Here is a 27867-nt window from a genome sequence, read left to right on the forward strand (position 1 = left end):
TGGTGGGTGTGGCAGGGGAAGCATACTGTAAAATGTCCATTCCCTCCCCACTCTGGGGCCAGCCAGAGGTGGCATTTGCTGGTTCTCCAAACTAATCAGAATTTCCGCTACTGGTTCTCCAAACTACTCAAACTTTCCGCTACCGGTTCTCCAGAACCTGTCAGAACCTGCTGGATTTTACCCCTGCTTATCCCCCTGAAAACAATGATCCGAATACCTGGTCTCTCTCATTTCAGTGATATTACCCTCTTGACCAGATTTTCTGTGTCAGGAAAGACAGGAAAGAAAGAAGAAGTGCAACCACACCCCTAAAGTGTCTTGGTGATTTAAGCCTGGATGATTCTTCTTATCTGGTATAAAATGCTACATACTGCACTATATTCTAGGGATTGTGGGAACTGTAACTAGACAGTTGTTATGAGCTAGGCAGCACTTTCTTTGTTTGTCTTTCGTCTAGTTTATTAGGCAGCTGTCAGGGAAGGCAGAAAGCATTGTTGACAGGTTCCCATGTCTTGAACATCAGCCCCCAACAAACTTGATATAAAGTGCAGCATTTAAATTTCTGCGCTGCTTGGCTATGACTCAGTTGTCAAAGAAGAAATGCTATGTAGATGGAGAGCAGGAAAGTGGGCTAGGAAAAATTTAAAACCTGTAATATTATTTCTTTCCTTTCCCCATCTCTTCTTCCTTTCCAGACATTCTAATTGTCATAACTCCTGTTTCCACAACATCACCTCTTTATGTCTCCTCTAGAAAAAGCTGCTTCTAGAATAGGGGTCTCCAATTTCCAATAACTTTATTCTGAGGGTGCCTTGGTGGCACAAGAGGGCACTGACAGGGCAAAAGATGTACCTGCTAGGAATTTGAGCTCCTTGATATAATTCAACCGTAGGAAACATTTTCAAGATTTCTTTTGAAGGAACTACCTCAAATATATTTAAAATTTCTATTTTAAAATGGAAATTAAATAGATTCTAATGGGCAAGATCAGAACCAAATTTTCTAGCCTTTATGGCTGTGAAAAAGTGCTTAATTTGGTTTGGTTTGGTTTATATGGCAATTCTTCCTAAAATATTAAACATGAGTGAATTTGAAGAAGCTTGGTAGAAATCCTGATAGTTAGATATTAGTACTCAGGTATATTATGTAACTTTTTGTTTTAAGGGATGATTACCAGAATAAAAATAAAGGATGCACATTAACTTAGCTTTTGCGGATTACATACTTCGCACGGAATAAGGGGTTTTGTTTTAGTGCAGAGAACATGAAGGGAGATATAACTAAATTGCTCATTAGCAACAGATGATGCATGGGGTTGCTATGGCAACCTTGCAGCTAGAGGTACTTTGTTAAATGTTTCTAAAATGTTACATTATTGTAAAATGCATTTTTAATTATGTAATTAATACATAATTGCTAGCCTTCCCTCCACCTTATAAAAATGTGTGTATCAATATGGAGACTGAAAGAAAAAATGTGGTTCATCACTGACATTTTGAGAAAAAGATCCCAGCCAAATAATCTTCTTTCAGCTGCTGTCTGCCCCCTTCCATTATTTCAACTCTGGTGCCAGACTTGGATTTTCCCAACTGCATCAAGCAACTTGTTCTTTTCCCCTTCTGAAGGCACTCTACCTACATTTTAGCAGTTGAAATTTCAGAGATAGCAATGAAAACAGCTTATCAGCAGCATGCCATTTTGCTTGCTCAGCTTTTGCTTGATTTAACCATTGGCCTCGTAGCCACTTTTTTATTTTTATTTTGTCCTGTCAGCACAACTAACTCAGATGTCTGCTTCTATATCTCAGCCAGACAAAAACCTGGAGTTGATAAAGATTGGGTTAAGTAAGGAATGTTATGCTATGAAAGTAGAAGGGAAGACGTAACCTTGAGAGAAGTAAAAAATAAAAGAGGTTAATTACAAATCTGAATTAAGAAAGTAAAAAAAGAAAAGAAAAAGAAAGCATTACTTTAGGCCATGATCTGTCAGAAATTATTCAGGAAAAGAAAATCTCTTATCAGAAGGCTAGCAGAACTTTGGCCCTGGAAGAGATTAACTATGTGTGACAAGATCATGCTGAGTTCTAAGCAAATGGCTTTTCCTCCCAACCATATCTGTATGAAAGGATTTAAATTCAATGTCTCTCTGACTAAACTGCTCTATATACATAATGTAAAATCTTGTTGGGCTGAAGTGGACTGTATTACTCTAGGACCATGATGGTGAACCTATGGCAGGTATGCCAGAAGTGTCATGCAGAGCCTTCTCTGTGGGCATGCACACTGTCACCAACTGCTCTTATGGTTTCCGGCGCACACATGCATGCAGGCCCCCTGGTCTTCACGTGTGCCAGAGTGCCAGAAACCCGAAGACCAGCAAGCGCACCAGCCAGGTAGTCTTCAGGTTTCCAGTGCTCGAGCACACATGAAGACCAGGGGAAACCCGAAGACTAGGTGGCCAGTGTACGTGTGAACATTGGCGGCTACTCCAGCATGCACATGTTCTGGTTTGGACACTCGATGCTAAAAAGGTTCGCCATCACTGCTGTAGGATGTAAATTGAGAGTTTTCCTGCTTAGGCAGCAAAGTCTTAACCACCAAAAAAACATAGAAGAGAACAGCGAGTGTGAAGGTAGTTTTGTTCTCACAAAACTGTACCACAGTGCAAAGATGATTATAATATCGGTAACATGAATCTACCTAGGCCGAGTACAGTATTATACATGAAGAGGAGGTGCTACACTAGATTTTGCCATTCCAAAATAAATAGAATATGAAAGTTTTAGATGCATTCCTGCATTTTAGAAAAGACATTAGAGACTTGCATAGCAATGCAGCTGGTTTTCACTTTCACATGCCTGCCAGATATTATGGGTTTTCATTGATATGATGAAGCATAGTTCCAAAAGAGGAGGACAGCAACTTGCAAAGGATCTTAGCCTAAGGTGACCAGACATCCCGATTTCAGCGGGACAGTCACGCTTTATAACAATTTGTCCCGTGTCCCGGGGCGTTTTTAAAAAGTCCCGATTTTTCGGGCGGGTGAGCTCTGATGCGGGCGAAAGAAAAATCCTTTCCTTCGCCTGCATCCCACCTGAGCTCTGATGCGGGCAAAAGAAGGCACTTTAATCAGTGGGATGCGTGCAGGGAGGAGAGGAGAGATTCCTCCCTGTGCACAGCCCACTAATTAAAGTGCTTGCTTTCGCCTGCCCGAGCTCTGATGCGGGCGAAAGAAAAGTCCTTTCTTTCGCCCGCATCCCACCCGAGCTCTGATGCGGGCAAAAGACACTTTAATCAGTGGGATGCATGCAGGGAGGAGAGGAGGTATTCCTCCCTGTGCGCATCCCATTGATTAAAGTGCTTGCTTTCGCCCGCCTGAGCTCTGATGCAGGCGAAAGAAAAGTCCTTTCTTTCGCCCGCATCCCGCCCGAGCTCTGATGCGGGCAAAAGAAGGCACTTTAATCAGTGGGATGCGTGCAGGGAAGAGAGGAGATATTCCTCCCTGCGCGCAGCCCACTGATTAAAGTTCTTGCTTTCGCCCGCCCGAGCTCTGTTGCAGGCAAAAGAAAAGTCCTTTCTTTCACCCACAGGCCCCAACAACGCTGTCAAGCGCTGTCAAGAAAGAGGCTTTTGGCCGCTGGGTGGGGATTCCTGCAATGGGATTTGGAGTCCTAAGACACTGGCCATTGGGGGCTGCTGCGATGGGATTGGAGTCCGATGCCCCTGGCGATTGGGGGTTCCTGCAAGGAGATGCGGGAATAGGGGGGAGGGGGTCTGCACAAGCCCCCCGACCCCCTTCTTTAGAAGAGCCGGAAGCATTAGGGGAGGGGGCTTTGCACATCCCCCCTCCCCCAAAACCCCGCGCCTGCTTACAGCAGCCCCAGATCGCCAGTGGCATCAGACTCCAGCTCCCATCCCAGCCCTCTGCACAGGGTGACGCTTGCAAAGGAGAGATGCGAGAGGCGCTGGGATTGGTTAGAATCGGATGAAGCTTGGCTTTGGAAAGGTTGGGGGGGGACAAGCGAAAGTGAAAGCCCCATAGAGTGATGCCACCAAGAAGAGTTTTGCAGTGTTCCACGGCCCTCCCCCCTCAGGAAAGGAGGGTTGGGATCACAGGCACCTGACTCTATTCGCTTTGGGTTTGCATCATAATGTTGTAAGCCACCCGGCGTTACCTGTGTGTGAGGTGGGCTGCTCTATGCATCTGCGTTTGTGCGTGGGAGAGAGAGAGTGTGAAAAAGAGAGGGAGAAATAATTATATTAATTATATAGATCAGTGTTTCTCCACCTTGGAGACTTGAAAGTGTGTTTCTGGGGGTTGAAGTCCACATACTTTCAAGTCTTCAAGGTGGAGAAACACTGAGATAGATGATAATGAGATGAGGGAGGGAGAGGGAGAGAGAGAGAGAGAGATACCATAACTAGATAGACAGATAGGCAGGCAGATAGACAGATGGATAGAGAGAAAGAGAGAGAGATAGGTAGGCAGGCAGATAGATGGACGGAGAGAGAGAGAGGGAGAGGGATACCATAACTAGATAGACAGATAGGCAGGCAGATAGACAGACAGAAGGAGAGAGAGAGAGAGATACCATAACTAGATAGATAGGCAGGCAGGCAGACAGACAGACGGATGGATGGATAGAGAGAGAGAGGATATGTATAATTAAGGTGACCAGACGTCCCTAGCGAGGCCATGAGCTGGCACTAACCGCTGTGGCCTAGCTTCCCCCCCCCCCCCGGTCAATGGTGTCCCTCTTTACCAATCTAAAAATCTGGTCACCTTATCTTAGCCCAAAGTTATGGTCTGTAAACATGGAGGTAGCAGATCAAGAAGTGAAACCTGTTCTAATAATGGATTGTCATATTCAGCAAGATAGGGTCAAACAATGTCACTCAGGCAACCAACCACCTTAAGCCTCTCAAATTACTAAATATATATTAAAAATATCTTTTGAAAATGTGGGAAAATTTTAAAAATCCTATGGATAATTTATTACTTGTATGAAATGTATGACATTTTTGGGGGGCATGTGGATTTTCTGAGTCACATATTGTAGCACAATGTGATTGTGCAGTTAAGGTAATCTGCACCCAATAACCTCTGCATAACCTCTTATTAAAGATAAACTTGGTGCTTTTCCTGTAGCAGGGGAAGGGGAAGCAATTTTATTTGTCCAAACACAACTCTTGCTAGAATTACACCTGCATTTTAAAGGGCTTTTGTGATCATTGGTAATCTCTACCCTTTGGGATAATAGGATTTCCCCAGTTTAAATGTGAGTTAATGTGAGAAAAGCATTTCATCTATCTCTGTGAAAGATGATGGCCATAAAGAATCTCGAGAGAAGAGAATATTTGTAGGCCAAATATTTGAACTGAGAGGTCCTTGGTGCTCTGTGAGTTTGGTGGTTTTCTTGCAAATGTTTCATTACCAAACTAGATAATATCATCAGTACACTGATACATTATGATGACATCAGTGTGTATGACAATAGTCTAACGACATGTTAACCTTCATTTCTGATTTGTGTGCTACAAAATCTTGCTTATTTCATTGATGTTCATGTGTGTGTAGGAAATACTAACGTTATATATATGTTAAAATAGACAGGAAGAGAAGAGGGAATGATTAAAGATGCCTCATGACACCTGATCATGAAAGAAAAAAAATAAAATAGGGAAAGAAATTCCAGCCATCCCAACTATAAAAAATGTTGTCAGGAAGAGTAAAATATGCTTAGAAAAAAGAAAAGCTGTAATTCAGTTATATAAGTATCTTCTAGAGGGGCAATAGCAGATGAAAAAATGTATATGATACAAATACATTTAAAATTACATTCAGTATTTCACACATAGAAATCAACAGTAAGAAAGAGACTCAAAATAGCACTGAACAGCATGCAAGAAAATGCAAAAGTATTAAACAGATACAGGGATATTTGAATTCCATGTGACTTGAAGGTATTTCAGTGGAAAGTTATTATCAAATTATTATTTCAATTTATATAGCTGCTCATGTCAAATATATGATCCTGGACAGCTAATAACAATTAAAAGCTCTATAAAATAACAAAAATAAAATCAACAAGCCATATTAAAAAAAAAAACAAATCTACACAAATCTATCAGCACCACATATGTGCTGTAAAGCACTCTGATTCTGATTTAAAAACATGTTTACATATGAAATGGCCTGGCTCTAAGAAATCAATCAAAGTGAAACAACTGTCATCAGTTTAAAATATTTGACCTTTTAAAGAATTAACCAGTTAATCAACTCCAGCAGAAAAGAGAGATGCCTATTTCAGTACTGAATATGGTATTCACTAAGATGGCACATTGAATTTTCTTTCCCGCATTTTGTATCCTCTTCTCTTTGCCAATTAAAGTACAACATATCCCATTATCGAGGAGATGCTGTAACATCTGGATTTTCTACAGCACCTGTGTTACTATTGCCATCTGTTGGAAAAGCAAATTAGGCCATCTTTAATTTTGTTTATTCTCCCAAGTGCCATCTGCTTTGGGAATTATGATGGCGACAAGGTTCCTTATTTCCAAACACCAAAAAATATTATTCTATTCTTTCCCCAATCATCAGGACTGGATCCTCTTTTTATTTGGGAAACCCCAAATCTGTATTCAATCTAGGATTGCACGTTCTATAGCTGTGCTAAACTTGGTATTATTATTCCCATATCAATGAACCCTCAGGACCATTTGATGTGATGGTGATTAAGGTAAGATGTGATACAGAGTTAGGGTTAGGGTGAGCATTCTCTACATGCCACTTGTTTAAGTAGTTGCTACTTTTTCAAAGAGAACAGTATGTTTCACATGTCAAACTAATCCTCTCATTATTACACATTCAAAATGCTAATAACCCAGTTTTTTGCCTTTTAAACATTTTCTTTTGAATTTTTTAAATAATTTATCCATGTTCTCTGACATAATAATTTAGAATTATATATTTGGAGGACTGTAGTACCTATACAAAGAGTGCCATGTTGTGTCAGCAAGAAGGAACAAGCAAGTCACAATGTCTGCTCACCCCACTCAAAATAAGCCATAGAGACAGAGATTCTTGTGTTCAGACTCTTCACACAGTGAAGAGAAATCAGAAGTGCACTTATGGTTGGAACATGTTGCTCAAAAATAAAAAAAAGATCAGAAGTTCTTAGTTACCACCATTATTCTTCAGCTTAAGAACCAAGGACATTCTGGCATTCAGACAATAATAGATTTTGTGTTTACTTGCATTCTAGACACTATATGCACCAAGTGAAATAGCTAAACAACAGCTGACATTTCAAGCTGTAACCAGACTCCTAAATTACTTGTTATAAACCAAATTTTCCTCAAAGGCTGATGTGCTACACACTTTGCATGTAAATGACATCACAGCAAAATTTGATCCATAGCATTTCTTTCCTTAATGCTTACAATTACATGCCTGCAATTAGGGTTCTGCCTGGTTTGACCCCTGATGTGGCTAAATACAACTTTTGTAAAAAAGAAAAAAAAACATTCAAGCTTGGCTATTTATCTACTTAACACAAAAACATACATTTAAATTAGAACTATAAAACAGGGTTTTTTTTCTTCATCAAACGCAGCTCCACAAAAGAGAAATAACATGTATTGAGACAGATCAATCATATTATACTAACTACTAAGTAAACTGAATTTAGACTTATTTTCTTTGTACTAAAGCACACAAACATTATTATATATAATCCTTGGATGGACATCAACTCTTATTTTGTCATGTTTCCTTTTTACATTAATTTAATAATTTTTATGCATCAGGAATGTAATAGAAGACCCATTTCTCTTTTTTTAAATAAATTATCTGAAACTTCTGTATTAACCCAAGAATTGTTTTAAACATTTATTCAACATGCACTTAGTTGCACTTTAATATTCCCCAATACTCTTCACATTTTATGCAAGCAAAAAAACAACAAGAGAGATTTTGTGGCTGAAGTTTCACTTTTTCATACACCGTTTTGAATTCCAAAAGAAAGTAGTCTCCAGTTAGGTCTTTTCTGGCAACTCTGTGCAAAGAGAACATATCAAATACAGTCCTTAACTCATCATATCCTCATGCTATTTGTACAATACCAAATGTTTTTCCAATTATTTTGTTGCCCTGATTGCCCATATTTCATAAGGCACAGGTCATAGTTGAAGAAAAAAACCCCAGTAAGTGTATTTGTTTTAGCAGGGAAATCCTGTAATCATATCTCTATATTTTATTCCATTCCAGAGGTATTCTTATGACTATGTTATATTTTTCTATTTGGAGACTGGATGCTTATGCACAATGGATTGATAGTTTAAAATGTCAAGATGGAAATGCTCTGCAGTTCTTGAAGTAATTAGACTTAGAATAACTTTGCTGTCACTTTAAATGTATACTAATCGGCATACATTAAAATGAAATTTTGTTGCATACAGCTCTCAAAGGGTCACCACCTCCAATATACACTACATAAAGACAACCAAAAAATATATGCATATACCCACAGATGCTTCTGTGCTAGATCTCGGAAACTGTGACCCCCACCTTACATAAGCCAACAGCTTGCCAATTAAAATGTGTAAAAGCACATACAGTAACTGCACAACATTGAGCAAAATTAGAGAATTATTTCAGAATCTGAAAACATGTGAAATGTATGCATAGTTTTGGTATACATAATTGCTTTTCTATAAGGTAGGTACATAAGCGGCATCATTGTCTTGCCTGATGTGTCATGATTTGGGCTTTTCCCCCTGCCCTCTATATGCCTGTGGTCAGTGCCCCATAAAAGAAAATAAAGTTTTCAAAACAGAAGAGTTTATTGGACACTGCCAACATTCTGTTTCATTTGGTCTGAGGTAAACACAATAGGAGTCAGGTATTTGTGATGCAGAAGAATAGTTTACAGTCAGTTTAGAATATATAACATAGGGTTGAGTAGCAATAGCAATATCAGTTAGACTTATATACTGCTTCACAGTGCTTTACAGCCCACTCTAAGCAGTTACAGAGTCAGCATGTTGCCCCCAACAATCTGGGTCCTCATTTTACCCACCTCAGAAGAAAGGATGGCTTGAGCCAGTGAGAATCTATATTAAAAAAAATTAGAATACAAAATGCAAATAACAAAACTTAAAAAAAATCTTTCAAAAAGTAGTAGTTAAAAAAACCCCACAAAACAAACAAGACATCAAAAAAGAAAAGTGCATTAAAAATTAACACATACACTAGTTGAATACCGATTAATATATTACAAAATAGCTTCCCACCCCTTGCAAAAGAGGTCCCAATAATTTTTAAACTACAAAATCTATTTGCAATTTATTAGCCTGATATCTATATTAACAGGAAGAACAATAATAATAAGAAAGGCAAAATTAAAGTTTCAAAACCCTCTGAAGCAAACTGATATTTTAATCAATTTATAGAAAATTTAGCATGGCATTTTATCTATCTTAAATCATCCCAAAAAATAAAGTGATTTGTCCCCGATCAAATATCCACATTTTTTTCTTAATACTATCTCTTATCAATGTTTCTTTGTTAAATACAATATGTCCAATCTCCAAAGTTGGTCTATCCCCCAAAAAAATCCAGATGGAATTGTTTTGCACTTAAATGTGATAAATCTATTTCCCCATATTTTTTAATTTTCTTAGGGAAAGCAATTTATCACTTCTTCACTTAGTCAACTTTCTGCTGTTGTAAAAAAATGCAGGCTTGAACTTCAGAGAGGCATATGGGATTGACTAGGTTAGTTCTAAGACTGTGAATTCTAAGTCTGTAGAAGTCATTTTCCCCCTAGGGAATCTACTGCTTTCAGGTCACATTCCTTTTGTAAGTCTAATTTATCTATAGCTAGATCCATCTGAGTATTTTTCACAACCATTATCATTTCATCAAACTTTTTTTAAAAGCTTTCAAATAAATATTCCATATTATCAAACTGTATTTTTTCAAATGTCTGACACATTTGCTTGTCCATAGCCTGATACATTGTTGTTCTAGGTACCTTGACAAAGATAAAAGCGCAACTTTTAAAAGTCAACTTTTAAGAGTAAAAAGCAAAATAAAACAAAAGCTTTGAAAAGTGAAGTTAAAAGACACACTTAAGAAAATGGAACTGCCAAGATGGATGCCCATGACTTTCTAACCTTTCCCAGAGGGAACCAGAATCTTCAAGACTCCCCTTCCCAGGTGGGTCCACAGCTGTCCAAAAGCCATCCTGGGTTATTCCCAATTGCTCCCATTCAAATCCAGGGAGCAGCGCTGCCAAAAAAAAACCTCCAGCTTTGGCAGCAAAATCAGCAGATTGCCATCAGGAGAAAGAAAAGTTACTATTGTTTTTGCAGCCATTTTGGGAGAAGTAATTATTGGTTTACTAATAAATACACTACTATAATATAATCAATGCAAAATAAAATATCACAAAATCTCTGCCATTGTAACACACCCTTTGATTAGCATTGATCTAATGTTAATCTTGGTGTTATGGAAATCTTGGTGTTATTGTAAGCCTGGCATTCAACAGGCACATAGAGATAAACAACATCTACACACCATTCAAAAGAGAGAATTAAAAGCCAAAAAGGAAACAAAAAGACTGAAACACCTCTTCACCAGCAATCAATATTCAGATGAACAGAGATCAAAATTAACATTAGACCAACAATCAAGAAACAAACAATGCCACAATCCAGACACTATCAATGCAGTCAAACAAGCTAACAATAAGCAACAATCCAAGGAATCAACTCAAGGAATCACCAAGACCACTCCCACCAACACTGACAGGGCAAACACTAGACTAGTATATAAAAGGAGAGCAAGTCTCATTCTCCACTAGCACTGATGATGTTACCAAGGAAACAACCAAGCTCAAAGAGCACCAAGGACCCTGCACTTATATAGCAGATTGGATTTGATGTCTCTACATCTTAGCATTACAGCCCTAGCTAACAATCAGATCAGCTGATTGGGCTTCATGACAACACGGCTTGGCCATAGTTGTGCTTCTTTGCTGCTTTAGCTCACCCCAAATGGCTTATGTCCCGTATCTTATTTATCCTATCTATCCATCCATCCATCCATCCATCCAAAAACAGATACACATTTTGGTTATATGTTGCTATAGCTACACGCTAGGCAAGGGAATCAAAGCTCTATGATATTTTTTATAACTCTAGTTCTTCTTCACCAAGTAAAGTAAAAAAAGGAAGAATCCCACTGTAATATAAACTAGGAATGGGATGCTGCACCTACTTTCCTGCTTTCCTCTCCTGTCCCCTGCTTTCCCTATCTAATTGGGGAAATCATATATTAAAGGAAAAAAGTCAGTCACAATGATATTTACTTTAGGAAAGCGAATTTTTTTTTAAAAAAATTGAATCCATAAAGCTAAATCCAGAGATCTCTGTGTAGAAACAGATTCTTGACAAGATTAGGACAATGGCATCCTTCCATTTGTCACTGGACACTTTACTTATTAGAGGGGTGGACAGCAACCCAGATTCAAAGGGGGAACAGGTAATTCTGAGTCCTTAGGTAGCACCTGCTGCTTAAAGAAACTGCACTTTGTCTTTGTGTTGCTACATCCGGATGTTGTAAGAAAGATATGTTTGGTTTAAGTGGTGTTATGTGCAATAATAAAATAATATCAGTGAATTTATGTTAAATCAGAAGATTTATATTCTACTGCAGTATCTCTCTGAAATTCTATCAGACTATCTCAGGCCCCATTATTGTCTGGAAAATAATCTTTGCAGTTTCACATAATTCAGCCTTCAGATGGATTGGATTTCAACTTCCATAATCTTTCAGTCAGCCTACTTAATTATCATGCTGCTATAGAGAGTAAAGCCAATGCAATTCTAGGTTGCATTAACAGAGGTATACAATCAAGATCAAGTCAGGTACTAATACCACTCTATAAAGCCCTACTAAGACCACACCATGAGTACCACATTTAGTTTTGGCCACCACACTATCAAAAAGATAAGATGTTGAGACTCTAAAGAAAGTGCAGAGGAGAGCAACCAGGATGATTAGGGGTCTGGAGACTAAAACATATGAAGAATGATTATAGGAACTGGGCATGGCTAGTCTAGTGAAGAGAAGCACCAGGGGAGACATGATAGCAGTGTTCCAATATTTGAGGGGTTGCCACAGAGGGGACGGGGTCAAGCTATTTTCCAAAGAACCTGAAAGCCAGACAAGGAATAATGGATGGAAACTGACCAAGGAGAGATTCAACCTAGAAATAAGGAGGAACTTTCTGACAGTGAGAACAATCAACCAATGGAACAGCTTGCCCTTGGAAGTTGTGGAAGACTTCATCAGTTGAGACTTTCAAGAAGAGGTTGGACTGCCATTTGTCAGAAATGGTGTAGGGTGTTCTGCTTGAGTGGGGGATTGGACTAGATTACCTATAACAGCAATGGCAAACCTTTTTTGGCTCACGTGCCATAAGTGGGGGGAGCGCAGGGGGGGTCGTGTGTGGGTGTGCCATACCCATAATGCAATGCATGATCCCCCAGTGCTCTTACGCGCACTACAAGTGCGACCCCCATTTTTTGCATGCTTTTTTTGACCTCCCCAGGCTCCAGAGGCTTTATAGGAGCCTTTCCTGCCCCCCAGAAGCCCTCCGGAGGCTTCAGGGACCTTCAGGAGGCTTCCCTGAAGCCTCTGGAGCAGTCAAAACTACCCCCCAAGCAAACCAGAAGTCCGTTCCCGAACTTCCGGTTTGCCCGTTGGGCTGGTTTTTTGTGCTCCAGAGGCTTCAGGAAGCTCATGAAGCCTCCAGAGTGCCTCCGGGGGGGGGGGGGGGAGGCTCTTTTCGCCTTCCCTAGGCTCCTATAAAGCCTCTGGAGCCTGGGGAGGGAGAAAAGTGGCTTTAAAAAGGGCTGAACTCAGCTGGCCAGTACGTGCATGCGTGCTGGGCAGCTGACAGGGCAGCATCTTGCGTGCCCTGACAAATGGTTCCGCGTGCCACCTGTGGCACACGTACCATAGGTTCGCCATAACTGACCTATAAGATCCCTTCCAACTCTGTTAATCTGATCTCTTGCAGATAGCTGCGATGGCCCTGATGGAAATATGCAATAACCATTACCTAGGTAAAAAGGACAGAAATATTTTTTTTAAGTCCAGAGCAATGAGACCCCATTGGAAGTGCTAATTCACTGGAATATAAGAGGGAGGAGGGGAGGAAAAGGTATACCATAATCAGAATTTCAAGGTTGTGATATTATATACCCAATCACAGCAAAAGCAGTTTTAGCCTTCCTGTGGAATTTGTTTCTTGGTCTGTAGAGGTGACATGTTGGTTGACATCTCATTTGATATGGTGGCTGGGGAACTATGAGAAATAAAATCAAACATATTTACAAAATACTATGTTAGGGAAAATCTAACTTTAAAATTTTCTATGGAAGATGTTAAAAATGTTCTTCCCTAAGGTTCTCAACTGAATTTCATATAACCTGCACAAATGAGAACAAGACACCCCTATATATCTTACAACGTTGCAAACTTCATCACCTCTTTCTACAGTAGAACATTGTTTTCCAGAGGAATCACCTAGTACTGGCTTTGACTTCACCCATGAAACAGCCCCATGAAATCTTCTCTGGGGACCGGCTACTTGGTAGTACAAAAGATTTTTTAACTTCTATCATCTCTTACCATGAACCAGATTGTATGAGATTGCTTGGACTTTCAGTTCAGCAACACTTAAGAGGATCATCTGATCTACAAAAGGAAAAGTTAAGAGTTTGAAATGGAGAGGTAGAAAATGTTTTCAGGAAATGTGTAACTGCATTAGTAGAATCTTTTGGGAGCCATTGATTCAGATCTAAAGTACTGTTAGTTCAAGAAAGTAATATAAAGTAGCATCATTAGTGTAGAGAGCCAACAAAATAAATATTTACGTATAATTTACTCTTGTTGGAATGATTGTTAACGCTGTTTTAAACAACTGGAGAAAAATCATATACCAACCAAGAATATTGCAGTTATAAAAGTTACAACATGATTGTTGTATAAGAAGGATAGAGAAATTTAAATTGTGCTGCCTGGAACATGATGTTCTTTTGCATGTTGTGGTTATTGTGCTCTCTTTAAAATGTCTTGTCATGTAGGCAAGAAATAAGATATAATCAGCTGCTCTCAAACTGTAGAGCAGACTTAACATCTCTCTTTTGTGTGAAAATATATGGGAGGGGGTTAGCTTTATAATTGTGCTCTTTTAATAATAATTTAAATTATATTACAGATGTCACAGATTGTTAAGAAAATCCTGTTCTCTCCCGGACTCCAATTACATTCCCTCCTATTTCTTTGACAATCTTTACCAGAAATCCTGCTTAAAAGGATCACATTCTATAAATTGTCTTTGTTGCCAAAGAAAGTATAAGAGACAAAAGACAAAAAGTCAATAATGGAAGGATTATTTTGCTGCAAAAAGGATGGATGCGTATCTCCTGCTTAGGTAGAGCCCCACTTTCTATGATATATCTTGTGTAATGAAAAAAGAAAAGAAAAAAATAGGAGTAAAAGTTTGTTAGGGAAGGAAGTCACAAACAAGGCAGGGAAACAACAATTTGTTCAAATTCATTTTTAAGAAATTTTATGTATTTTCTATTGCTGCATTTGAGCCACTCCCCATGGAAGAAATATCACTATACTGTTCTTTTGGCAATGAGACATACATCCAGGGGTGGGCTGCTGGGGGTTCGTTCATGACCAAGCTATAGACAACATTTATCAATCACACAGGTTATTATTTTCCATTACATACATCCTTAGGGATATTGCTTCATCTACACTCCACCGCCGCAATGCTCCCCCCCCCACCGGAAGAGAAAATGCTTCACAATGACACTTAAAACTTTGTATATGAGACTATGACGCACAAAGAGATCACTTGAAATGGTACTATTCAAATTATATACAGGCCCCCTTTTTTTCATAAAATGTAAGATTGGAAGGAAAGCCAGTTTGGTATAGTTTTTAAGGCATCAGGCTGGGAGACCAATTAATTCTAGTCTCACCTTGGCATGAAGCTAGATTGGTAACTGTAGTGAAGCCATGGTGGCACAGTGGTTAGAATTCAGAATTGCAGACTAACTCTGCCCACAGCCAGGAATTTGATCCTGACCAACTCAAGGTTGATTCAGACTTCCATCTTTCTGGGATGGATAAAATGAAGACCCAGATTGTTGGGGGCAATGTGCTGACTGTAAATCGCCTAGAGAGGGCTGGTAAGCACTGGAAAGCGGTATATAAGTCTAAGTGCTAGTGCTACTGGTAACGTTGGGCCATTCACTTTATCTCAATCCTAGGAAGGAGACAATTGCAAACCACTTATGAAAAACTTTGCCAGGAAAAGTGCAGGAATTTATCCAGGCAATCTCTGAGAAGAGCATGAGTCAATAGAAGAAGAAGATTTGAAGACAAATATTAACTTTCAAGAAATTTCTGTAGTGTGTTTACAAGTATATCAAGCATAGCAGAGATGTACAATGCTTTGGCCACTGTATTTGATATGGTAAATGCCACATATCAACTAGTAATTTGGGCCAAAATAACCCTAAAGCAGACTAGAATACAGTCTCTAGCTCTCTGCCTTTAACACAAATTGCCTCTGATGAGGTATTCTAGGCAGAGGTGGGCGTCACATACTGCAACAACCAGTTCGCCCACAACACGAAATGTGAGCGTGCACCTTCTGCACATGCGTGCGGCAGCAAACATACAGCAATTATATAGGATAGGATAGCGCCGGGATAGCAGGTGGGTGGGTGGGCCCAGCTGCTGATCAGAAGAACTGGTCCGAACAGCCCACCTCTGATACTAGGCCAACTTAAAGGGAAGAAGATAGAAAACAAGAGGAGAGGGAGTAGGAAAACTGATTACATTTAAAACATGAAGCCTAGATCAATTTTATATTTTTATATTTATATTTCCAAAAATGCTGATTGACGCATTATTTTTCCATGTTTCAGTTAAAAGGTTTTTGGAGCCATCTTGACTATGACCCCAAACCACTACTAAATGAATTGAAACAAGCTCAATAACTGTTTTCTCCTCCTACGTTCCCTATTATGACTCTGATGATGCAGGTATTCCTGACTTCAGGAGCATGTCAGCTGATAATACAAGGTCTTCTAGTCCAACCCCCTGCCTAGGCAGGAAACCCTATATCATTCCAGACAAATGGCTATCCAACATCTTCTTAAAGACTTCCGGTGTTGGGGCATTCACAACTTCTGGAGGCAAGCTGTTCCACTGATTAATTGTTCTAACTGTCAGGAAATTTCTCCTTAACTCTAAGTTGCTTCTAAGTTGATTCTGTTGTTCATTCTATCCTTTTTATAAAATCATGCTTAAATAAAGAAACTGTTTGAGAACCTGAATAATGTTTGACATGTTCTCTAAGGAGAACATTGCCTACCTCTGATCTTGAAAAATTCCTGGCAGCCAAACATCACTACTTGTAACTTCTGATTAAGGTAAATCACACACTCTTTCATTTACTCCCACAGGGCTGTATGCATTCTTCCTTTATTTCAAAGGAATGCTTGCAATTTTGTGGTATTATGCAAACCTTAATTAGTGATCCACAAGATGTCTTGAAAACTAGTGCCTAAGGTGTGACACAAATATTTGGTGGTAGAGTTCCAGAAGTCTGGAAAAATATCCTCTTAAAAGAAACATTTAAGAATTGAGTCACTGGAGTCTGACCGGGAAATGCTGTTAGAAAACAATTCCTCTAATCGTTAATGAATGTCTGTCTACTGGAGAAGGCACAATTTCTTCTGTGTACAAAGCAGGATGTTTGAGCTTCCTTTCATCTTGGAAAGACCTTTTGCTAAGTAGGTTTTGTTTACCAGCGTCAGCCTGGTTTGGTGACTGAGAAATCATTTCCATTTGTTAATTAACAGGCTCTTTTTTGCTATTGGACAACTCTAAGTTACTGTTTATAAGCAGTGGGTTTTATTCAGTAAAGAGAATGCTTGATCCTGCTGTTATAAACGCTCACAGATGCAGACGAAGCTGAATTATTAAGGTTTGCGCTATTTGCATTTCATGACTTTATTTTTTTTAAAATAGTTTTTATTGAACATTTTAATCTTTAAAAACAGAAAGAAAAACACAAGAAAAAACAAAAAACAAAACATACATAACAATATAAAGTAATTATACCGCTACTTTTCAGTGTGTTCTAAGCTTCTCGCTGTGTGTAAGCATACAATTGCTATCAGAAGATAACATGGATGAACAAAATCTAGTCCCATATAGAAATCATAATATTATCAGTTTCTAAAGCAATGCCACAATCCCATTAAAGCCAACCCTACTTAAAATCAGTCACTACTTAGAGTAAATTGAGCCAAAAACTTTGGTAAAAGAGATCATCCAGTCAAGCCAAAGGGATAATCTACTACTACCAGCTTATTCTGAAGCTAAAGTGCAGCAAAAAGCCTATCAAAAGTATACATTGGCATATGGATTGGAATTGTAACGTATTAGGATAGCCTCATGTTGCCATGGGGGCTAGTGAATCCATAGTTGGTCCTCTCTGTCCACTTCATTGCTGTGTAGGATCTACTATTTGTCTTCAAGAGCCATTACATCTAGATACACATAACAAACAGAGACTAGGTTTAGTGGAGTGGTTAAAGCATCAAGTTAGAAACTGGGAGATCATGAATTCCAGTCTCACCTGGGACAAGAGCTAGGTGACCTTGGGCCAGTCCATCTATCTCAGTCTATAAAGAAGATAAGGGCAAACCACTTCTGATGTCTCAAGAAAATTGCAAGGATTTGTTCAGACAGTTGCCAGGAGTCAAAACTGATTTGAAGGTACGCACATACATAACAGAGACTGCAGACTGAGCAACACAAGAATCCTATTGTTTTTCTAGCCCAAAATGATGAACAATATGTCAAAACTGCCTCACAGATTATTATTCTAGTTGGAGGTAGAACATTTTGCAAATGAGCTTATATATAAAACAGTAGATACATATCTCACTTGATTCTCCTACTGATGTTAATGTTACTCTGAATTAGAGCAATCTGTCCCAGTCTGCCTAGCTAGGTCTGAGTAATATATACAGCATATAGAATTTAACAATAGAAGGATGCTTTTTTAAAATTACAAATTGACCTAATATTCAAAAACAGTCCAATCAAAGAGAGCAACTTGACATAACTGCCTAGAATTGGAAAGAGAAATACAGCAGCTTTCAACTTTCTGAAGCCCTTCCTTTCCTGGTTCATTTTTATGATACATAACACGGTATAAGGAATATATCAGAGACTGGAAATCTAGCAGACAAAGGAAACTTCAATTGTTCATGAAAGCATGACACAGAGATCAAACTAACAGATCTACAGAAGTCAAATGGGAAAAGTATGAAGCAAAAAAAAAGTTAGAACCAAGAAGATAAAGAACATAAAACTAAATATAAAACAGTTGATGTATTATTCTGTTCCAATAAAGTAGGAAAACAGAGAAAATATTACAAGATAAGCCAACATTTAACGATTACCTGGCAAAATTCTTTGTTAAGGATATGAGTTTTGCTTCAAACTGCATTCTGATGGGAAATATTTGAAACATTTAAAATGTTTAAGCCCTGAAAACAATGTGAAACTAGAGTAAGCCCCTTGCTACTTTTTTGTAACTCAGGATGCCAAGAATAGTCAGGGGTGACAGATTTTGTTTACTGAAACCAGCTACCTACGTAACACAGAGAAGAAAAAAATGACCTAAGGGATTATTTTAAAACATGCTCAAAATATTAAATCCTTGTAGGGATTAGTTGAAACAGAAGCAGAAAATCAGAATGCTCTGCTCTTCTCAATAAAAATTTTTTCTCGTTTCTTTAACTAAATACTTAGATGTTCAGCTAATCAACTGAACAAAATGGTTAGTTTCAACTGTATTCTTTTCAATTAACATTTTCTAACTTGGACACAAGCAACTCAGGCATAAAATGTACTTGTTGTGCTATTTATTTTCTTTCCTATATGATCATTCATGTGCTATTTATTTTCTTTCCTATATGATCATTCATCATCATCATCATCATCATCATCATCATCATCATCATCATCAAAATGGCCAATTTTTCAGTAGTTGGGCAGCTGATGCTCAAAACAAGCAACCATCTCAAGTACTTAGCAAATTCAGGCATATTTGGTATGCTTTTTAATTACTGGAGGCTAATACATATGAAGAATGGTTGCAGGAACTGGGTATGTCTAGTTTAATGGAAAGAAAGACTAGGGGAGACATGATAGCAGTGTTCCAATATCTCAGGAGTTGCCACAAAGAAGAGGGAGTCAAGGCACCTGAGGGTAGAACAAGAAGCAATGGGTGGAAACTAATCAAGGAGAGAAGCAATTTAGAACTAAGGAGAAATTTCCTGACAGAACGATTAATCAGTGGAACAACTTGCCTCCAGAAGTTGTGAATGCTCCAACATTGGAAGTTTTTAAGAAATGTTGGATAACCATTTGTCTGAAGTGGTGTAGAGTTTCCTGCCAACACAGGGGGTTGGACTGGAAGACCTTCAAGGTTCCTTCCAACTCTGTTATTCTATTCTATTCTATTCTATTCTATTCTATTCTGTTCTGTTCTGTTCTGTTCTGTTCTGTTCTGTTCTGTTCTGTTCTGTTCTGTTCTGTTGTTCTATTCTATTCTATTCCATCAAACACTGCTGTCTTCCATTCTTCCATAAAGAAAGAACCTATCCCATAGCATAAGACCCACTAAAAGCAAAGGAAAATATAGTATTTACCCTCAGCTCTACAACTAGCAAACAAAGCTCTTCTAAAATCTCATCAACAGAACCAAAGACTGAGCAAAAGCTCAGCACCAGTTACATCACATTATCAAATATAGGCCAGAAGAATGTAGACAAGGGGTACACAAATCAACACAGGAGTCATCACATTTTTAAATGCACCCTTTAAAGTGAGTTAGAGTATAGAGTGCACAACCCCAAAGTTTAACAAACCAACCAAATGCAGAGTGTTTCATTGAAAAAACAACCACCACCTAAAAGCTATACAAAGCAAACGAGCATGAAATGAAAGGACTTCCCCAAAGTTCCAAACTACAGCTCCAACTAACAAACTTTAAATGGTGTCTGTATGTTCAAAATTCAACTAATGTACTTTGCATTCATAGCTCTATAGCATTAGCAGTATTTGTGTGTAAAGCACCATAGTTGGTACATACACAGGCATCTTTTAATGCTCTCACTTCTCTTGCAGGCAAAATGAAACACAGCACACAATGCACCCAATCTACCCACTTAACCCATCCATATTAATGGCAAACGTGAATGCTAATTTCGTAGATGATTTTGATTAATTGTATCATCAGAGTCATGACTGAATACCTTATATATCAAGGACAATTGTTACTTTGTTGAAAGTGTTCTACATCTTGTAACAGCGTTCCGTGTGCCTTTGGCATTTAGTCATGCCGGCCACATGACCACAGAGATGTCTTCAGACAGTGCTGGCTCATCAACTTAGAAACAGAGATGAGCACCGCCCCTAGAGTCAGGAATGACGACCGCATATGTGTGAGGGGAACCTTTATCTTTACCTTTACATCTTGTTTTCTAGCTATTTCTCCCTCAAAATTTTATGTATTGGCTATCTACCATTACCTTGTGCCAGTTGCCAAGTGGTTCAGATGTGTACTATTTTCCATTCTACCCTTGTAAAAACAATAAACAAAAGAAAAACATTTTTTCAGTTGCATCATTCTAGAAGCTACATGCATTTACAATGGTACCTTGATATTCAAATGCTTTGAAACTCATCAAATTTGGTACTCAACGCATTTTGACATGGAAATTTTGTCCCAGCATTCATTATGTGTTTGGTATGCAACACACAACCTAAAACTTGTCAATGCCAGCTGCCTTGTGACTCACTACACTGTGCCTTATGGGAAAATTTGTTTAGTACTCATAGTTTTTTGAACTCATCGCACCAAAACAAATTAACAATGAGTACCAAAGTACCATTGTATATGAAGAAGCAAAGGCATAATTGCAATGGCATCCTAAGACACTGACTAAAAAAAAATTATTTGGTGAACTTCATTGTTTAGGAAGAGGAATGCAAAGCAGAGTGATATATCATCAAAATATTCTTGCTCCCTTTCCCTCCAATAGACCCTTCAGCAATCATTAAAAACACCATATACATTGCTATATATTTCTGATATCAGAAGCTTTTTTACAGCTATTCCCAAATTACAGATTTCTGCAGTGACATCCATCTTTCACGCAAAACCAAAATCCTAAATTAATTTCATTAACTTTAAATACAACTTAATAAACGATATTCTCAGATCACTTAATTCATATGTATCAAGTAATACTAACATTCTTGTGTAGTATTTTATGATTCATCAACTACATTTGATACTTTACTCAAAGTGAGCTACTTTGAAACAATTATTTTTGAAACAATATTTGTATATTAGGTTCTGTAGGTTGATTACTTGCAGATTTTTACTATTTGGTTTTAATGACGCATGTTTTTCATGATGTTGTACATAATATGTGCTTCTGCACACGAGAGTATGTGACAGGCTATCTAAATATAGTGGATACACTTCCCATCAATGCTGTAGTAATTTGACCTTTCCCAAACCATATAATTTCACTATAAGCAAAGCCAGATGTAAGAATATTTCTAGGGACACAGAGCCTACAGAAATATTAGTAAAAGGCTTGTGAGGTCTGGGTAATAAACGTGGTCAAGAAACATGAGGACATAATTAGCAGTGGCTGTTCTGAACACTTTGTTACCCAACTTTCAGCAAATAACTAGGAAGTCTTTATCCTACTTCATTGGCCATACAGGCTAGGGTCTTCACTTACCGTAATGTTTTTTGGGTGGCAAGGGCTAGAATAGGCAGGGTGATGATGCGAAGAGATGAGACGAAGATCTTGTGTGCATGATTCCCATGACTGAGTGGTATTTTAGCATTTTATCTTTGTGCTTAGACTTTTTGAATTGTTTCCTGCCATAAAAATGGCAAGAAATTATGTCAACATATTCAAGAACATTGGTCAGAGGATTCTCCAAAAATACACACAAAAAGCAGAAGTGGGCTGCTGCCGGTTCAGGCGAACCGGTAATTCCAACCAGTGGTTGGGGGCGCCCATCTGTTCCAGCGCTATTGTGTCCTATATAATTGTGTTTTTGATGCCATGCGCGCGCTCACATTTTCAGTTCTGGGTAAACCGGTTGTTACATTATGTAATGCCCACCTCTGACAAAAAGGTCTGAAAGTTGCTTGCATCCTTAGAACTCTAGGTTGTTCTTCCTTGTTGTAGAACAAGCCTAAGTATGCTTAGGTCAGAAAAAAATCCCTCACTCCTCCTTGCTCAGTCATTTGAAAAAAGCTACAATTGTTTTGTGTTGCAATTTTGGAAAACATTTATGCTGTGAAGTTGTTAAAAGATATATGAGAAAAAAGGAAAACACTAAGATATACCACTTCCTGATGGCATCTGAAAAGCGATATGGCAAGTAGACATTTCTGCGTTACTATATACTGTATACTATTACATACTGTATACTGTATATAATAGCACTTTAAATGATTGTGCATGTCCCTGTGTTGTGGATACAGAAGTCTAATAATTAAATCAAGAGAGGATTTAAAAATGGGCAATAATTATAGTAATCACTGAGTCTAGAACAAATACACCAGATTTAAACAAATCAATGAACAAATTTTATTTTCTGTGTTTACAAACACTGAATTTCAGCTGAAACATTGAATTCAATTTAAGATCAAATTAAAGATGAGAATTTTACTCAGTTTTCCTTTTTTGACCAGTTTTTTTTTATTTTTTTATAGCTGTTTTGTCCCATTTTCATATATGCATATGTAACATTGGAAGGCTGCAAATAGAGGAAGAATGCCAGAATGTTTCAAGTGAAACATAGTTGAAGAAATATTTTCAACAATAGCAGGGCCACTGGATTAGATGACACAGTTGAACCATTTTAGATGGCTGATTTAATCAATATGTGGATTTTATTAATATGTAATAATCAGTAACAATTAATCAAGATATCTTTCCATGGATGTATTTTTATATTCTAAAATGCAGCAAAATTCTGATCAGAAGAGGTAAAATTAGTCACCTGGTGGAAGAGCCATTCTGATGTTAATATACTCAAAATTGATTCCAGTCTAGATAGTACAACAGTGATAACAATTAGCACATTTCCCTTGTATTCGTATGTGTTCCAGGTATTGCTTTAGCTCCCACAAATTATTAGGTTTACCACCTGCAATGTATTAGCCCACAATTTCTGTTGTTAAGTGAGACAGTTGTTAAGTGAGTTTTGCCCCATTTTACAACCTTTCTTCCCCCAGTTGGTAAGTGAATCACTGCAGTTGATAAGTTAGTAACCCCATTGTTAAGTGAATCTGTCTTCCTCAATGGCTTTGCTTTTCAGAAATTTCCAAAAAATTATCACATGACCTTGGGGACACAACAAGAGTCATAAATATGAACCAGTTGCCAATTCAGTTGCTTCTGAATTTTGATCACATGATCATGGGGATGCTGTCAAGGTTGTAACTGTGAAAAACACTGTAACTTTGAATGGTTTGCCATTGAACAGTTACCACTTTGCCATTGTAACTTTGAATGGTTACTAAACGAACTGTTGTAAGTTGAGGACTATGTGTATTATTGATTAAGGGTTCATAGTTCTGGATTTAGAAAAACATGACTATACAGTCTGTTTGGATTCATACTAAGGTTGAGTCAAGCTTTGAAGGTGATTACCTCCAAAAATAAGTCTTTGTAAAAGATCCCCTTAAGTAAAGTTGGCCTGTTCCTTTGTGCTTCATTGCATTCAACTGATCCCCTTGTGTGGCAGTTCCAGTTGCTCAAATATGAACTGTCTTGTCTAGGAGTATTGTTACAGAGAAGAGAATCAATTAATCAGTGGAACAACTTGCCTCCAGAAGTTGTAAATTCTCCAACACTGGAAGTTTTTAAGAAGAGATTGGACAACCATTTGTCTGAAATGGTATCGGGTTTCCTGCCTGAGCAGGAAGTTGGACTAGAAACGTCCAAGGTCCTTCCAACTCTGTTATTTCATTCTATAAACTGTCTCTTTGGCACTAAGCATCTCATGAAAAATTTGGGAGGTGCTGAGTTTAATATAATTCAAATGATTTTTTAAAAATATTGATGTTCCCATAAGTCTTCTATTATTCTATTATTTCCTTGAAGACATATTTCTTTGACTTCAATGAGGATAGATGTATTGGCCTAAGGCAACCAACCCAAAAAACTCTTGTGGGATTTCTCTGGGCTATGAAAAAGAAAGTTATAACTTTTAGGAGGCAGATTACACAGAAAAAGTGATCTGAAAGAGTAGAGTCCCAACACAGTATAATGAAAAAAGGTATCTTAGCTGGTGACAGAAAATGAATATTGCAAGTATTGTCGAAATGAGAATTTAATGCCAAGATTTCATGTAAAACAATTAAGAAAGTTAAGATTACACTTAAGAAAGAATTTGAAAGGGAATTAATTTATATACAAGTCCAAGTGATTCTTAACCAGTCCTGATATTTGTCAATTCTAATCAGGAAATTATGATGAAGTCACATTTATTGAAAGCATCTGATAGTTCTTGAATAGTTAGAACTGTTTCTGTATTCTCTACAGTAAACATTCATTTACCATATGGACATAAAAATATCTTGAAATATCTCTGTGACCAGAGTTATTTGATGTCTTTGGAATGTATTAATATTTTTACTTTTTTCAATAACCCAATAACTTTTTTCCAATTTTTCAATAGTCCTGCTAGCATCTTAGAAAATAAAACATCACTATTTAGTAAGTAACATATTTCCTCATATTGCACCTTCTGTTCATTTGAATATACTTTTATTCCAAGAGTAAAAGAGCCATTAGAAGTCCCAGAGAGAATGGTGTTCTATTAAATTAACAGGAAGAGATGGCAATATTATTTTTCCTGCCATAGTAGTTCCCATATTTTCCAGTATCACTTGCCCACAAAATGTGGTTGATGCAGGATTACTTTATGCCTTTCTGACTGAGGTCTATTCTACAGAACATTCAACTACTAATTGCCCCACAAAACTTTAAAATCTTGTTTGGTTTTCCTTGTCCCCTCCCTACCCAAATTACGTTAGAAATCTTATACAGCTCGCTCTCCCTTTCTAACCTTCTAATTTAGTATCATTTTAATATAAATTGTTTCCAGATTGGAAATGCACATGGTATTTTTTTTTCCTTTGGAGCTTGACATTTTTCTATCCTTTATCGCCTGTCTCTGTGTTTGTGTTTGTGTATGTGTGCACGTTCACCAGTGGTGGGTTTAAATTTTTTTTAGAACCTCTTCTGTAGGTGTGGGCTGCTTTGTGGGAGTGGCTTGGTGGCCATGTGACCAGGTGGGAGTGTCTTGGCAGTCATGTGACTAGGTGGGCATGGCCAACGGGTAAAATGTGGTGAAACTCACTTAACAACGCTCTTGCTTAGCAACCAAAATGTTGGCTCAGAAACTCTGGCATTTGAAGCACGCAAGTCCTAAAGCTGTCAAGTTACAAGACCCTTGAATCCTAACCCTTTAGAAAAAAAAACCCAGGGGTGTTCAAACTTGACAGCTTTAAGACTTGTGGACTTCAACTCCCAGAATTTATCCTCCAGTCATGTTGGCTCAGGAACTCTGGCATTGAAGCACCAAGTCTTAAAGCTGTCAAGTTACAAGACACTTGCACCCCTAACCCTTTAGAAAAAAAAAACCAGGGGTGTTCAAACTTGACAGCTTTAAGACTTGTGGACTTCAACTCCCAGAATTCCTCCTCTCGCTCTTCATCTTGATGATGTCCGTACGGGTGGGGGGAGGGAGCTGGAACTGGTTCTAAACAGCACTGTAGATTTGTGGAACCTCTTCTATAGAAGAGGTTAGAACTGGCAGGAACCCACCCCTGACATACACAGTCACATATCATTTCCGCCACTGCTATTCCACTCTAATATTCATGATTAATATGTAGAGATGCAAAAAAGGCAAGCCTCAGTATTGCTATTTAATAAAATATTCAAAGACCATTTCCAATAATGTATATACGGGCATATCACCTATACACATCGAAAATATGAGCATTGTTAAAGTTATTAGGGCAGGAATAAATTGAGAAGACAGCTGTGCAGAGTAAATTGTGATGCTTTTTGTTGTTCCTTTCCCTTTTCTCTTCCTATGGCCTCTGCAGTGTGAGAGCATTACTAGGTACAGTTTCAGTTCAATTCAAGCAAATTAATTCCCTGGGCAATGATGTCACTGGGTACTTATCGTAGAGTTAGAGGAAGTACTACTCTCTTCTGCACCATTGTTTTACAAGAGGCAGTCAATGGGGCCACTAGAGAGATGGGATGCTCAACTCACCCTTGGCTCCCAGCAATTCATCTCCAAAGGATGATGGAAGGGCAGGAATTAATAAAAACTCTAAAATACAGACTCAGAAAATACACTTGCCCTATTTTATGGCGGATACACTTTTCAATGAGAAACTGAGGGACAAACTCTGTCCTCTATTGGCCAATAACTGGGCATGGAGTGGTAGAAGTATCCCTACTCTCCCTATCAATTAAAAGGTTTTGATTGGCTGTCACATTTTTGGATCCATTTCTGATTCTACCTTGATATATTTGGAGGAATACAAGTATGCTCTACGTATATTGCAGTTAAATTTTTTCACATTAGGAAAGGAACAAAATGCACTCACTTTGTATTTTTGGAGATGAACCTATATAATTTCATAATTTTTGAGCCATTGTGCAATTTAAAAATTCTTACTGTATTTGTATTTTTCTGAATATTGTGGTGTGGTTTCTCCATAAGAAATAATCACATTAGGGAAAAAGCATATACTTATTAGTTGAAATAACTGATATTTACCACATTGGTCCAAATTTTTAGAATGTACATTTTAGGAAAATATATCTGAAAATAAGTTACCTTGTAAAAATATAACTATTTTGTAAAAATGTGACTATCTTGTAAAAATTGCAATAGTACAACATAAAATATGAAGAGATGAGGACAAAATAGGTTTATTTCTTTAGTTTGCCTTTATATTGATAATGTAATAATCAAGGGTTTCATGTTCTTAGTAAGGGTCAGTTAAAAAGACTGAACATTCAATATAGATTACATGTAGTGGACATCCATCATGCTTTAAAAGCAGTGCTTATGCAACTTTGACGGGGCCACGGTGGCTCAGTGGCTAAGATGCTGAGCTTGTTGATCAGAAAGGTTGGCAGTTTGGGGGTTCAAATCCCTAGCGCCGTGTAACAGAGTGAGCTCCCTTTACTTGTCCTAGCTTCTGCCAATCTAACAGTTCGAAAGCACGTAAAAAATGCAAGTAGAAAAACAGGAACCACCTTTGGTGGGAAGGTAACAGTGTTCCTTTGGTGTTTAGTCATGCCAGCCACATGACCATGGAGATGTCTTTGGACAGCCCTGGTTCTTCGGCTTTGATAGAGATGAGCACCGCTCCCTAGAGTCGGGAACGACTAACACATATGTGTGAGGGGAACCTTTACTTTTACCTATGCAACTTTGTACACAGTGCTGGTTCTTATCTAAAATCAAACTTAGCAGACTTAAATAAAAATGCCATGAACGGAATCTCAGTCAGTTATACATATAACATTAATAGAGTATGAAAATGAGTATTAGTTTGGTAAAACTTTGCTGACTCATGAAGTAAATACCTCATTAGTATTTACT

At 38.0% G+C, this 27867-nt stretch overlaps 1 protein-coding gene across 6 annotated transcripts in view; it reads right to left on the bottom strand.

Annotated features, from left to right (window-relative positions):
* Nucleotides 1-27867, bottom strand: part of PDE7B (phosphodiesterase 7B) — a 174014-nt gene that overhangs the window by 47881 nt on the left and 98266 nt on the right. For 2 of the 6 annotated variants that reach the window (XM_087718413.1, XM_087718418.1), the window contains one exon: nt 13711-13776. The exons of the other annotated variants lie outside the window; for them this stretch is intronic. In XM_087718413.1, the coding sequence (XP_087574539.1) occupies nt 13711-13776 (66 nt within the window). The remainder of the gene's footprint in view (nt 1-13710; nt 13777-27867) is intronic. 6 annotated transcript variants of the gene reach the window in all.

Source organism: Thamnophis sirtalis, unplaced genomic scaffold, assembly GCF_051295495.1.
Source record: "Thamnophis sirtalis isolate CommonGarterSnake01/CBP01778 unplaced genomic scaffold, rThaSir2_p1.2 scaffold_6, whole genome shotgun sequence".
In the NCBI taxonomy this organism is placed as follows: Eukaryota; Metazoa; Chordata; class Lepidosauria; order Squamata; family Natricidae; genus Thamnophis; species Thamnophis sirtalis.